Source organism: Coffea eugenioides, chromosome 6 (assembly GCF_003713205.1).
Source record: "Coffea eugenioides isolate CCC68of chromosome 6, Ceug_1.0, whole genome shotgun sequence".
Classification (NCBI taxonomy): Eukaryota; Viridiplantae; Streptophyta; class Magnoliopsida; order Gentianales; family Rubiaceae; genus Coffea; species Coffea eugenioides.
The window spans coordinates 27,889,276-27,903,488 of record NC_040040.1 but is presented as its reverse complement, the minus strand read 5'-3'; the positions used below and the strand labels follow the sequence as shown (position 1 = coordinate 27,903,488).

The window sequence follows — 14,213 nt, the reverse complement described above, 5'->3', positions numbered from 1 at the left end:
AAGAATGGAACCGGGACAGTCACCTGCAATTCAGCATGAAGTTCTAAAAGGTTTGACTCTTCCGGTAGCTCATCTTGATACAAAAAATGCATCATCTTCTCAACTTAAAAGGTCTAACTTTTTAAGCAAACAATCTGAAATTGAACAAGACACCATACCAAAGTCAAGAACCAAAGAAGGTTTTGATCCTATCGCTTATAAGCTTCTCGCTAAGGCTGGATACGATCTCAAAGAATTTGCGGTGTTAAATCTACAAGTGACATGATTCATGGGTTGAATCCTACCCAAAAGATGTTGAAGGAAAAGGGATACGCCGTTGAAAATCTCAAATTTGGCCTTGGCTACTCCTCTCCTACACCAATCTGCATCAAGATCAATAGAGTTAGTAGCCAATATATTGCTGTGGAAGATGAGTCTTCTCAAATAGTTGGTAAATTTCAAGCTTTTCACGAAAAGGAGAATAAAACTCCACGGGTATCTGTTTTTAAGAGATTAGGACCACAAAGAAGACAAAAACCTCAAAACTCTCATAAGAGTAAAGAAAAAATGGCAAAGTCATTGCAAAATCTTGAAGAACCTTCTAATTGTCCTCGTAAATTTGGTAGCATCATTCCTTCGAGAATGAGAAGATGCACAGACCTTGTAATAAAGTGTGGGACTGAATTGAGGGTCAGGGAGCATACCGTGGTGTACACAAGACCAAAAGAGGATGATGAAGAGAGTGTTGCTTCATGCAATCATATAACCATAATTGACGGTGACTCGCCTGAAGAAGAAGAAGATGCTGAAAACGCTCCACCTGAATTGGAGGAAGGTATTAAGGCCACTGTGGATGATCTAAAGGAGATCAATCTTGATACTTCAGAGGACACACGTCCAATATATGTAAGTGCTTCACTGAGTCCTGACGAAGAGAAGGCATATATTGAACTCTTGCGGGAGTATTAAGATGTTTTTGCATGGACTTATAAAGAAATGCCGAGTTTAGATCCAAAAGTGGCCGTCCACCATTTGGCTATTAAAAAGGGAGTTCGACCTGTGAAGCAAGCACAATGGCGATTTAGACCCGATTTGATTCCGTTGATCGAAATTGAAGTCAATAAACTCATTGAAGCCAGGTTTATTCGTGAAGTTAAATATCCCACATGAATTTCGAGTATCGTGTTGGTGCGAAAGAAGAATGGGAAAATCCGCATCTGTGTCGATTTTAGAGATCTTAACAATGCTTGTCCTAAAGATGGCTTTCCTTTATCGATGACTGAACTCATGATTGATGCAACTACTGGGCATGAAGTTCTGTCGTTTATAGATGTCTCTTCTAGATATAATCAAATTCGATTGGCACCTAAGGATGAGGAGCTCACTGCATTTCGTACTCCTAAGAGTATTTATTGTTATAAAGTAATGCCCTTTGGTCTCAAAAATGCTGGAGCCACATATCAAAGAGCAATGCAAAGTATCTTTGATGACATGCTTCATAAAAATATTGAGTGTTATGTGAATGATTTAGTTGTTAAATCAAAGAAAAGAAGTAATCACTTGGAGGACTTGAGACAAGTATTTGATCGGTTGAGAAGGTATCAACTCAAAATGAACCCTCTCAAGTGTGCATTTGGAGTCACGTCGGGAAAATTTCTTGGTTTTGTGGTTCGCCATCGGAGTATTGAAATTGATCAGGCCAAAATTGATGCTATATTGAGGATGCCTGAACCTCGTGACATTCATGAATTGAAAAGTTTTCAAGGGCGATTGGCTTATCTGCGGAGATTTATCTCAAATTTAGCAGGAAGGTGTCAACCATTTAGTTGCTTGATGAAGAAAGACGTGTCATTTCAATGGGCTGAGGCATGTAGTAATGCATTCAATAGCATTAAGTCTTATCTTATGAAAGCACCTGTTTTGGCTGCACTTATACATGGAAAGCCATTACTTCTTTATATTACTGCCCAAGAACGCTCAGTGGGGGCATTGCTTGCACAAGAAAATAATGAAGGAAAAGAAGTTGTCTTTTATTATTTAAACAGAATGATGACCCCAACGAACTAAACTATTCACCGATTGAAAAGTTGTGTCTATCTCTTATTTTTGTAATACAGAAATTAAAACACTACTTTCAAGCACATAGCGTGAGGCTCATTTCCAGGGCGAATCCCATAAAATATGTGACGAGCAGACCAGTACTATCCGACCGTCTAGTTAGATGGTATCTTCAACTACAGCAGTTTGAAATTATTTATGTGCCTCAAAAGGCTGTGAAAGGACAAGTTTTGGCAGATTTTCTTGCTGATCACCCGATACCTGCTGAATGGGAGTTAAGTGATGACCTACCAGATAAGGATGTACTTCTTGTTGAGATTCGCCCACCATGGAAGATGTATTTTGATGGTGCGGCTCATCGTCATAGGGTTGGATTGGGGATTGTATTTGTGACTCCTGATGGAGGGATAATGTTATACTCTTTTACCCTAAATCAACATTGTTCAAACAATGTCGCTGAGTACCAAACTCTCATACTCGGACTTGAAATAGCTGTCGACATGGAACAGTTGGACATTCAAATCTATGGTAATTCTCAATTAGTGGTTAACCAACTTTTGGAAAGTTATAAAGTCAAAAAGTCCGAATTAATTCCGTATCACAAAGACGCAACGCGACTTATGAGGCGGCTTGGAGGTGCAAGTATTAAGCATGTTCCTAGAAGGAAAAATAAGCAAGCTGATGCATTAGCTGCGCTAGCCTCTTCACTTACCATGCCGAATCATGAGATACAAGTTCGTGTATGTCAAAAGTGGGTAGTTCTATCACTAATTGATGATGAAGATATTGAAGGAAGCAATGCTCATGTGGTCTCAACCTATGAAATTGACAAAGAAGATTGGAGACAACCCCTCGTTAATTATCTCAAGTATCAAAAATTACCTGAGGAGCAACGTAGGAGAACTGACATCCGTCGTCGTGCCCCTCGTTTTATCTTGTACAAGGATACGCTGTACCGAAAATCATTTGAAGGTGTACTGTTGCACTGTTTGAGCGAAGACGAGGCATATCGGGCGATGCACGAGGCACATTCTGGAATATGTGGAACTCATCAATCCGGCCCCAAGTTACATTTTCGAATTAAAAGGATGGGCTACTATTGGCCTACTATGGTCAAAGATTGCATAGAATATGCTCAAAGATGTCAACCTTGCCAGTTTCATACAAATTACATTCATCAACCACCTGAGCCGTTACACCCGACCGTTGCTTCTTGACCTTTCGATGCTTGGGGTCTTGATGTTGTGGGGCCATTACCAAAGTCGTCCGATCAACATTTATATATATTGGCTGCGACCGACTACTTTTCTAAATGGGCTGAAGCCATACCGCTCAAGTAAGTTAGAAAGGAAGATGTGGTGAATTTTATTCGTGTGAATATTATTACCGTTATGGAGTTCCTCGGTACATTATCACTGATAATGAAAAATCTTTCTCAAATAACTTGATGGATAAGTTGTGTGAAAAATTTCATCTCAAGCAACGCAAGTCCTCCATGTATAATGCCCCCGCCAATGGCCTTGCATAGGCATTCAACAAAATTTATGTAATTTGTTGAAGAAAGTGGTGGCTAAATCAAAGAAGGATTGGCACGAAAGGATAGGCGAAACTCTTTGGGCTTATCGCACCACATATCGAACTCCAACGCAAACCACACCATATGCCTTAGTCTATGGTGTAGAAGCTGTCCTGCCTCTTGAGCAATAAATTCCTTCTTTGAGAATTGCTATCCAAGAAGGGCTCACTGAGGAAGAAAATGTTCGTCCGCGCCTTGACGAATTGGAAGTTTTAGATGAAAAGAGATTAGAGACCCAACAAAATCTCAAATGCTATCAAACCCGTCTCTCTAGAGCTTTTAATAAGAAAGTTCAGCGCCGCTCCTTTCAAGTTGGGGACATGGTACTTGCCGTTCGAAAGCCAATAGTTATGACTCATCGCACTAAAGACAAATTCGTTTCTAAATGGGATGGGCCATACGTTGTCCGAGAAGTCTACACGAATGGCGCGTACAAACTGGTGGACAAAGATGGCGTAAAAGTTGGTCCTATAAATGGAAAATTCATGAAGTTATACATGCCATAAAAAAAATGAAATACTCCATGACGCATGAGTCTAAACTGCCTGTTGCTCCAGACCCGCATGAGCTAAAACTGTGGATAACAACCACCAATAGTGTAGCACGTGGTTAAACTGCTGACACACTCCATCAAATCTAAGGTTGTAAACAAAAGGATACTCCTGACCCGCAAGAGTTTAAACTGTGAACTGTGGGAATTATGTGTGACTTGATTTCCTTTTGGGATACATAGGCAGCTTAGAAGGTATCTTCTAAGTTCAGTTACAATCCTATAAAACTAAAACGTTTGCCTGGATAATTCTTTTGTGCAAAAAAAAAAAAAAGAGCGGTTCTCTTTAGGACGGTTCAAATTGTTTAGCAGCATATACTTGAAAGTATGTTGTTCAGATTATCAAAATTATTTGGATAGTAATCTTTTCAAGTATGATCAAAATTATGCAGAAATGGAATTTTTCATACTACGGTTGATAGCCTAAAATGGTGGCTATCGAAAGAGTAAGTAAAAACGAGGACGTCTACAAGAATGTGATGAAAAAGAAAAAAAATCAAATTTCATTATGAAGTGCTTGTGCTCATAGCTACACGCTTTGAGCAATTAACAAAAGATGAAATTTGAAACAAAGTAAATGATTGCAACTATTCCTAAAATTCAAATGATGACAGCTCCTTTCAGTTGTTTTCAAGTAATGCTTCCATCTTGTCTAAAGTTTGACTCTCCTCAGCAAGTAGGGGCGGAGAATTCTCAATCTTTCGGATTTCATTTCATAAGTTGACCATCACACCTTGCACTCAGGTAAACTCATCTTGCTCTTCTCGTAGCAGTGAAAGTGTCTCCTTCCTATGAGTATCCAAGAACTCAAGTCGATTCCTCAACTCTACTTCTTCACCATCAATCTCCTTAAGTTTCAACATGTGCGTTGAGATCTTTTCCGCTTGTTGTTTCTCCTTACTCTGAGTATCCCTAAGATGTTGGGTGGCCGTAGAAAGCAACTCATCATATGATTCAGCTGAAATTTTGTTTGAAAGAGAAGATTTCACTGCGACGTAATGAGCTGCATTTGCAAAGAAAGCCTTTAAAAGGCCTTGCAAATTTGAGATATCCGTGGCATTGAAGCTTTGCATTTCCTCCATGATTTCGCTTGCTTTCATTTCAAGAGCAGGTATGCGCTCCAAGGCTGTTTGAGATATCATCACCTTCAAATTATTCCACAACATTTGGATATAGTCTCGACGGCATGTTGAGATCACACTTTGGGGGCAAAATTCAGACACTTGATGTGCCCTTGGCCACGATGGTGGATCAAAAATTTTGAGTTTCTTTTTGGCCGATGGAGTCATATGTTCCGCCTTCTATGGCATGATTTGCTGAATCACATTTCCATCATCTATTGTGTTTTTGGAATTCTCACTAACACCCTTTTGTTAGGTAGAACTGACCACTTTTTTGGCCAAAAGTTCAAATGCAATAGGTCCTTCAACTGATGCTTGGCTTAGTTCTCCATTATCAATGAAGATCAAATCTTGATCATCCAACTGTAGGGAAAACGTTATGAGACAAATCATGAATATGAAATTAACAAGCAAATTTCAAATGCTAAATTAAAGAAGGCAAGGAGGGTCCTTACAATATTGGCACGGCTTATACGAAACACAGATATATCCGGAATGTCTTTAAAGAGTTTTTTAGGATCTAAACCAATATCATCCAAAGGAAGAGTCATTACCTTGGACTTCTTGCGCTTCCAATGCTGGTCCGTGCTAGTGGATTGCTCATCCTCCTCATCAAAAGGCTCGCTCCTCTTCCTCTTATGTGAATTGCAAGAATCATGATCAATAGCTTTCACAATTTTTGAAAGAAGATGAAATGAAGTACCCTTAGAAAATTGTTCATTAGGAGTAAGGTTCTCAGGGGTAGCAACCTTGTTGCTTGAACTCTTCAAAATTTTCTTCTCGCTTCTCACAGTCTTTTGCTTCATCTCAAGACTATTGCCAACCTTGGAAGGATTGTTCAGATTTGCAAGTTCCTTCCCTTTTGACTTCTTTTGCACCCCATTTGATTGGACACTCTTAATCAAAGCATCACGCCCTTTCTCATGTACCATAGACCACCATGTTTGAAAGTCTGAAATTGTGTGCTTGCTAGAATTCAATGGATAGTTAGGAAAAAGTACCTTTGACTCTGTTTTACTGCGAATGGCAGTGCGCCAGAGTATTCAACTCAAGTCATAATTTGTGGAACGAATATCTGCCCCGAGTTCCTGTGGAGGAACTTGATAAACCCGAATTGCCGTGCGAATCTATATGGACTATATGGCTCAACAAGAAAATTCCTTTCAGCATGCAAAACTAAGTAATTTGAGCAGACGCTTACAAAATAACTTAGTTCAAGATTCGCTAATTTGTCATTGTCATTAAAAAGTTCATTGCGGTTCTTCACAAGAGAAGTGATTCCCCAAGTTGCTTTGTCTCCCTGATGAATGAGGTCGCGAGCACTATTTTCATCAAAGTATCGTGCACCACCCTCTCCAGAATAGTTGGTCATGGTGGGTCCAGACATGGTATTTGGAGTCAAATAATGGGTAGAGAAATAACTTGCTCACCAAGCATATACGTAGTGCACCGGAAAAGTCGCACGTGCACACTCTGGAGTAGCTGAGTTTGAAATTTTATCGAACCCACTGTATATGTTTAGCAGGACATGAACAACAAGGCAAGTCTTACGACTGGCAGCCATCATACTAGCCATTTTGAAAGTAAATGATCAAATATAATGGAGGTCTTCATCTAGTAAAGCAAAAACACAGAGCCAACAAGATATAAATGCTGCAAGATAGGCCTCTTCCCGCAAGTGAAGTTTAACTTCGACGGTATCAAATACGCTATTGTCTTGACTTGAAAATTTGCGTGGTTGTCCAATTTCGCCATCCGAATTTTAGGTCGCTTGAGCACGAGATGCCCTCTTTATCCTTCTCTGCTTTGGCTTTGAGTACCTGGTTTTGCCTTTAAACCAGAAGTTAATCCATTGGGCAGCAGAAACTCCAACTTTGTTGGATTTCCCATGTTGAAGATGATGTAAGGCTGCGAACAAATACTTACAGTTTTGTGGAATATGCCTTAATTTCTTTTCATTAACTCTAGTTAGCTCCTCCGCACATGGGATTACCTCTTCATAGATACCCCCGATGATTGGAAGTCCCCCTAACTTGTGCAAGTCCCAAAGTGAGAGAGACAATTCACTGACAGATGTATGCAAGGTATTAGTATTCGGGCACCACGCCTTGCAGAATGCTTTAAGTACATGGGGATTCCTATCGTATGTGAAAAGCGAGGCATATAAGGTGTCAAACAAGTAATTTTCACGGAGCACTTGTTTACTCCTGCCGAGAATATCTTCCAACCACTCCCAGTAATTCTTGATGTAACTGAATGCACTACTGAGTCTCAAGGAAGGACCCCAGTGTGCATCTCCATCTATGATCCGCCTGTCAAGGGTTTGAAAGGGAGTTGTCCTTGGCTCCTTACTATGAATAAGGAATCTCAAGTAGTGGACTTTCGTGCCGTCATCTTGAGAAAGTTCAAGTGACCAGTCCTTCAATTCTGGGTACTGGTGAGAAGGCCACTTACCAGAGTAAGTTCCTTGTATAGGGGGATGCACCAATAATTTCGTTCCTTTGTCACCAGAGTCACCATCGCTGTCAGCGATAAGGAGATACTTTTCGTTTGAAGATGTGACTTCCTTGAACACCACCATGGTATCAAAATCAATCTGCAACAAAAGCAAGGAAAAGAAAATTTGGTTAAAATAGCATGATCGAAAGTAGTAAAGGGACTTCTCGAGTTTTGGTAGGTTCTCATTGAAGTGGGTAATCGCGCTTCCTTCTTTGTACTCCTCAAACCATAATAGGCTCTTGTGGGAGTTTGCGGTTGCACCTTCTTCAAATATTGGTAGCACCTCCTTCTTTGTACTCCTCAAGCCATAATATGGCTCTCGTGGGAGTTTGCGGTTGCACCTTCTTCAAATATTGGTAGCACCTCCTTCTTTGTACTCCTCAAGCCATAATATGGCTCTCGTGGGAGTTTGTGGTTGCACCTTCTTCAAATCGAGTGTCCACCATACCTTCTTTGTACTCCTCAAGCCATAATATGGCTCTCGTGGGAGTTTGCGGTTGCACCTTCTTCAAATTGAGTGTCCACCGTGTATGTTGTAACGAGGGATCCTCTCTTCGTGGCAAAAAAAAAAAAAGGCATTGACAAAAAATAAAAGCCATAAAATATGTGAATTACCTTGGCGTTTTGAATTCCAAGAGCTATGATCCTAAACTTATGGACACAATTGGAACGTCAATTTGCGCAGCAAGAAGTGTCAACGTCAGCTGCAAAAAAAAAAATCTCAAAAAAAAAAAAGAAAACATTTTTTTTCTTCTTTCCAAGGAAGAATAAATCAAGTTTTGACAAATCTCAATGAAATTTGGCGAACATCTGTTACTCGACCAACATGTAGTTTTCAAAAGGTAGTAAAGATGATTACCTTTAGGGTGCACATGTGAAGCAGGTTTCTTTCTCAAATATTGTGGTAGTCTTTAGTAAAGATGTTTGTCACAGTTTCAAGACAAAAACATGTCTTGTGCAGCTTTTATAAGGTGCTTGGATGAATCATTTTAAGAAGTTTTAAATTTCGGGCAGCTACTAAATTCAATGATTACCATTTAACTTTTTGGAATCACATGAATTTGGTTCCTAAGATTAACTTCAAAAGCTGAAAGTCGGTTTAGGAAGCTCTTGAAATTCGGCAGTCAGAGGTTGCCAACATTTAACTTTTTGGAATCACATGAATTTGGTTCCTAAGATTAACTTCAAAAGCTGAAAGTCGATTTAGGAAGCTCTTGAAATTCGGCAGTCAGAGGTTGCCAACATTTTTGGAATCACATGAATTTGGTTCCTAAGATTAACTTCAAAAGCTGAAAGTCGGTTTAGGAAGCTCTTGAAATTCGGCAGTCAGAGGTTGCCAACATCTGTTTTGGAAGTACATTTTCGATTTAGGAAATGTTGAAACTTTGCGAATTCCATATTGCTAAGTGGCAAAAGCAAGATTTGGTAGTCAGCGACCTAAGAGCAAACTCCAAATTTCGGCATATGGTTTTCACGCAGAAGCCCACATCGCATAACGAGATGGGAGTTTCTAATTTTGACTGGTCAAAGCTATGGTCTGGTATTGTGGGGCAGCATTTCCAAAGACTACTAAATTAAGAATTGGAAGATTCAAAGTGGAGACTCGTGACAATTGCCTACTCAATTGGAATTTGAGATACAATTCTTCAATTGATATGAATGATTCTTTGCTAGACAAAAAAAAATGGGTCACCCATATGCCGAACGCTTGAAGTATTTAATTTGGTTTGACTTTAAGTCAACAGTAAAGAGATTGATACTTCAAGTCTTGCGTCCAGAAGTCTTGCGTCCAGCGATTGCACGCAATGCTTCACCAAGTCTTGAAGTGGGGGCATTTGTAGACAAAGGAAATTTATTTAATTTATTTAGTCAAGATTTATTTAAATTAAATTGATCTTGATTAAATTAAATTAAATTATAGAAGTTCATTATGTTTTGAACTTGTAAATTGGGCCAATATTATATGGGCTATTAAATCAAATTAAATTTGTAATGCCCATTTAAGTTAGAGTGAATTAATTAATTTATTAGTTCACAAGGGGCTATTTAGGTTGGCCCACTATTTAAGCCCAAGTTAAATGGGTTTCTTAACTTACAAGTTACCCACAATACAGGAGGATTCCGGAGGGTTTTCTTGAAGACCTAGCCTACATATTTTGGCTATAAATAGAGGTCTTCCCTCAAGGCAAAGATAGAGAAAAATCCCTAACATTCGGAGAAATTCTGTCAAATTCTCTCAAGAGCTTTTCCTTCTATCCAAGTCCAAATCAAGTCAAACAAATCCTCTTGCCATTGGTGTTGAATACTTAAGAGTTCCAAGTGTTCGACGTCATCATCAAGTCAATCGTTTTCTACGCCGAAATTGTAGGAAACACCCTTTCGATTGGAGAACAAGCCGTTCGACCCTTCAATTGAAGCTATTCAAAGAGAAGAATCAGGGGATTAATTTCTTTGATTCAAGAATTTTCAGAGATTGTAACCTACTTATTATTTAATTTAATAAATTTGATATTTGTGCAAGTTTTCTTGTCTTTTATTTTAGGCAACAAAATTTGTGCTTACAGCCATAGCTGATGACAGATTTTGTACGTGGCTTTTGGTTGAACAATCTACTGAAATTAGGTGTTATTTGCACTGGTTTAAGTTGGACCAAATGTATGTTACTTATTTAGTGCTTTAAGCAAGTGAAAGATGGAGTTTTGCTAAAAATTGGAGGTAATATTGCTGGAATTTTTGTAGTTGGCCGAGGTGATGATGAAATAAGCTTCTATGATGTTTATAGAGAATCTAAGGTAACTTGTTATATCTATTTATATATGTAATGGCTTCTAATTAGTTAATCTTGTCTTCACAAGCATTTTAAAAGCTATATAACTTGAGAGGTTGGTATAGTAGAATAAAATTTAAACTACAAACAGTTTAGAATCTAACTAGTTAAACGGGAACCAATGGAGTGCACCTATGCTTGAATCTTAAAATCTTAAGTAGAAAATAGTTTAATCCTAATTTAAATATTTATAAATTATAACCTTAAAGTATATGTATATTTCTTGGTTAAAATGATAAAGTCAATAAGTTTCGAAATAAAAGGTAGAATGAATAGTGAATATATATTATATGTTGTATTTTAAGGTCAAACTTGATTTTAATAGTTTAAATAATTGGGTAATAAATAATAAGTGAACATCTACAAATCGCGTATTTACTTTGAAATTGTTAACTTGCTTCAGGAAGTAGTTGTGAGCCAGGAAACAACCCCGAAACCCGAGAGTAGTTATTTAAATATTTGGTGAGTATTGCCGAACTATGTGCTTAACTGTTTATGTTTCTTAAATGAAATTATGTGATAAATGTACTTATTATGAATATTGCTAGCGATTCCTTGTGATGTGTAAATCAATTGTCCCTCGCCTTCTAACTCGGGGGTGTACTTTATCGCATTCGATTTAGCTGAGTTTGAAGATTGATAATTGACCAAATGCTACTGTAAGTGTGCATGAATGTAAGCCGTATGTGTACTTTATCACACCGGTTGAATTGGACCCCAAAATCTTCTGTTCAACGGACTATTCAAACCAGCAAAAGGGCTTGATAGGATAGGACGGAAGATTTGGGTAACTGTTTGGTATATTCGAGTATTACCTAGAAGTTAGGAGATTATTTAATTGATTATTAAACGTAGGGGATTGTTTATTGTTTTGGAAGACATAAAGGGGTGAATTGACGGAGAGTGTCTTGAACATCCACTATCTATGAACCATTTTGATTTCTTAATGATGTTCACCAAGTTCACCTACACAAGAGTTCAAGAAATAATATTTGGTGCCCTTTAATTTTTGGGTTCTCGAGAGTTAGTATCATGTCTAACTATCCACATGCATTTCATGCCTCTTCTCATGTTCATTCTTACATAACAATTGCTTTTCATGTGACCTTTTTTACAACAAAAACTACACATAACCAACGAGTTATTTGTATGGACAGGTTTAATAAATATTACTTGTTTTCTCTTATAAATGGTAAATTCATTTGCACTAGAATTTAACTTCTTCTCATGAGTGTCAAGATGAGACTTTGATCCATTCCCTTGAAAATAATTTTATTTTTTTGTTGGAGCTACACATTTAGATTGCCCATTTTTCTTTCAAATCACCTTGTTCCTTTTTAAACATTTCACAAAGTTTTGTCTTTCTAACAAGCTCAATATGTAGATCAGTCTCACCCTTTTTAAAGTAATCATTTTCAGTTTTCAACTTTTTGTTTTGTTGAAAAAGAATTTGCATTGTTCTGAAAAAGAAAACTAATTTTTTGTTTTAATTTCTTGTTTCTAACATAAGATTCTTTCAAACTATCATGTAGTCTCTCAATGAAGGATTTAAGATCATCTTTAGTTTCATCATCACTTACAAATTGAGCATTACAAGTAGTTATTTCATCATCATCAATGGTCATGAAAGTCATTTGAATAGATTCTTCTTTCTCTTCAATGTCACCATTGAAATTGCACTCATTCCATGTGATTTGAAAGTTGTTGAATTTTGGTTTTCTTTCAACTTTTCCTTCTTTCTTCTTTTTCATTGGGCACTCACTCATGTAGTGTTCAGGTTGGCCAAATTTATAGCATTTGTCATTTTATTTTTTGTTGGCCTCTTATTTTTCTTTGTTTCTTGCATTGTTGAATTGATTGGAAACGAATTATTAGGTCCTCCTTTTCTGAATCTCCTTTTGTTGAGAATTCTCTTGAAATATTTTGTGGTGAGAGTAAGATCATTGTCATCAACGTCCATATCTTCTCTATCCAGTGAAACTGTGTCATCCTTATCTTGAGATGCTTTTAAAGTAATGCTCCTTTTTACCTTTGCATCTTCTTCTTCTAGTCCGTTGATCTTAAGTTTCAACTTATAAGAAGTTAGAAAGTTTATAAGAGATTCAATAGACATTGAGTTCAAATCTCTTGCCTTTTCAATAGCAGTTACCTTGCTCACCCAATCTTTGGACAAAATATTCAAGATTTTTCTATTTTTCTCTCCTAATGAGTATTCCTTTTCTAGAACTTCTAAATCCTTAATAAGATCATTAAATCTACACTACATTTTATCAATATTTTCATGAGATTTCATCTTAAATGACTCATATTTGGTAACTAAGATAGATTTCTTTTGTTCTCTCACATTCTTGCTACCTTCATGAATTTCTCTCAGTTTGTCCCAAATTTCTTGGGTTGACTTACAATTTTTTATTCTAATAGATTCATTTGAGTTTAAAGTACTATATAACACATTCAGAGCTTTTGCTTGCAAGGTGAGATGAGCTCTATCGTCTGCAGTCAATTCATTTCTTGTTTTTGGTCTAGATCTATGAGTATTTTCATCTATTATAGAGGCATCATATGGACCTTCATTAACAATAAATCACAATTCAATATCAATTGATTGCAATAAATAATCATTCTTTCTTTCCAACTTACATAGTTTGACCCATTAAATAATGGAGGTCTAGTTACAGATTGTCCTTCAAAAAATATGGCATTGTTGGTTGTCTTCTTTACTCCTAAACCGCTTGAACTTAATCTCTAGGAAACCAAATTCTAATACCAATTGTTAGTCCCAAAGACAACCTAAAAGGGGAGTGAATTAGGTTGATTAAAAATCTAATCAAGTTAAAGGAACTTTTTGCTCAATATGAAATTTTATCTCTTTTCTAAGTGATCACACAATGAATTAATCAATGAAAAAGTAATATCACTTGAGAGAAGAAGAAATAAGCAATTGAGATTCACAAAATGATAAGTAAATAGGGAAGAGTTACAAACTAATTGACTACCAAGCTCCTCTTGAGTTTGAAGACCAATTCACTAGACAAACTTTTTCAAGTTGATGAAATACAATCAATCTTGTATACAAAGGAAGACTCACTTCCTCTTTACCCCAAACTACACTCGGTCAAGTTAGGAAGTTTTACAATCACTCAGGATAACCCTCACAAAACTACACTATTGAAGTATTTCTTCACAAATGAAAAGTTTACACGAATCTTACACCACAAAGAGTACAAATGTTTCTTGGAAAGTATTTTCTTATTAAAACTACTCTTGATTTCTTGTATTCTTAGTGTGTAAAAGTTCTTTTTAAGTTTCTGATCATGCACTATTTATATGAGACCAAAAAGTGCTTCATTAATTCTTCCAACGGATAGAAGATAACTAAAGAGCCAACTAATGAAGCCAATTCTTTGGGACATCCGTTACTTCTAATGCTTGCGTTCGAAAACAGACAGAGAGTTTGAAGGAATATCTTAATTCTTTCGGACGTCCGGTAATAGAGTTCTTCGTGCATCCGAAAGTAGGCAGAGAGTTTGAAAGATTATTTCAATTCTTTCGAACGTCCGGTGAAAATGTTCTGCGTTCGATATGATCTGCACTGTTTATTGG

General features: G+C 37.2%; 1 protein-coding gene across 1 annotated transcript; it reads left to right on the top strand.

The window, feature by feature from the left end:
- The first annotated feature begins 975 nt into the window (after positions 1-975).
- Positions 976-3,254, top strand: LOC113774008. Its single transcript, XM_027318588.1, has 3 exons — positions 976-1,118; positions 1,212-2,001; positions 2,097-3,254. The coding sequence occupies exons 1-3, from the start codon at positions 976-978 to the stop codon at positions 3,252-3,254; spliced, it is 2,091 nt and encodes a 696-aa protein (XP_027174389.1).
- Positions 3,255-14,213: the final 10,959 nt, after the last annotated feature.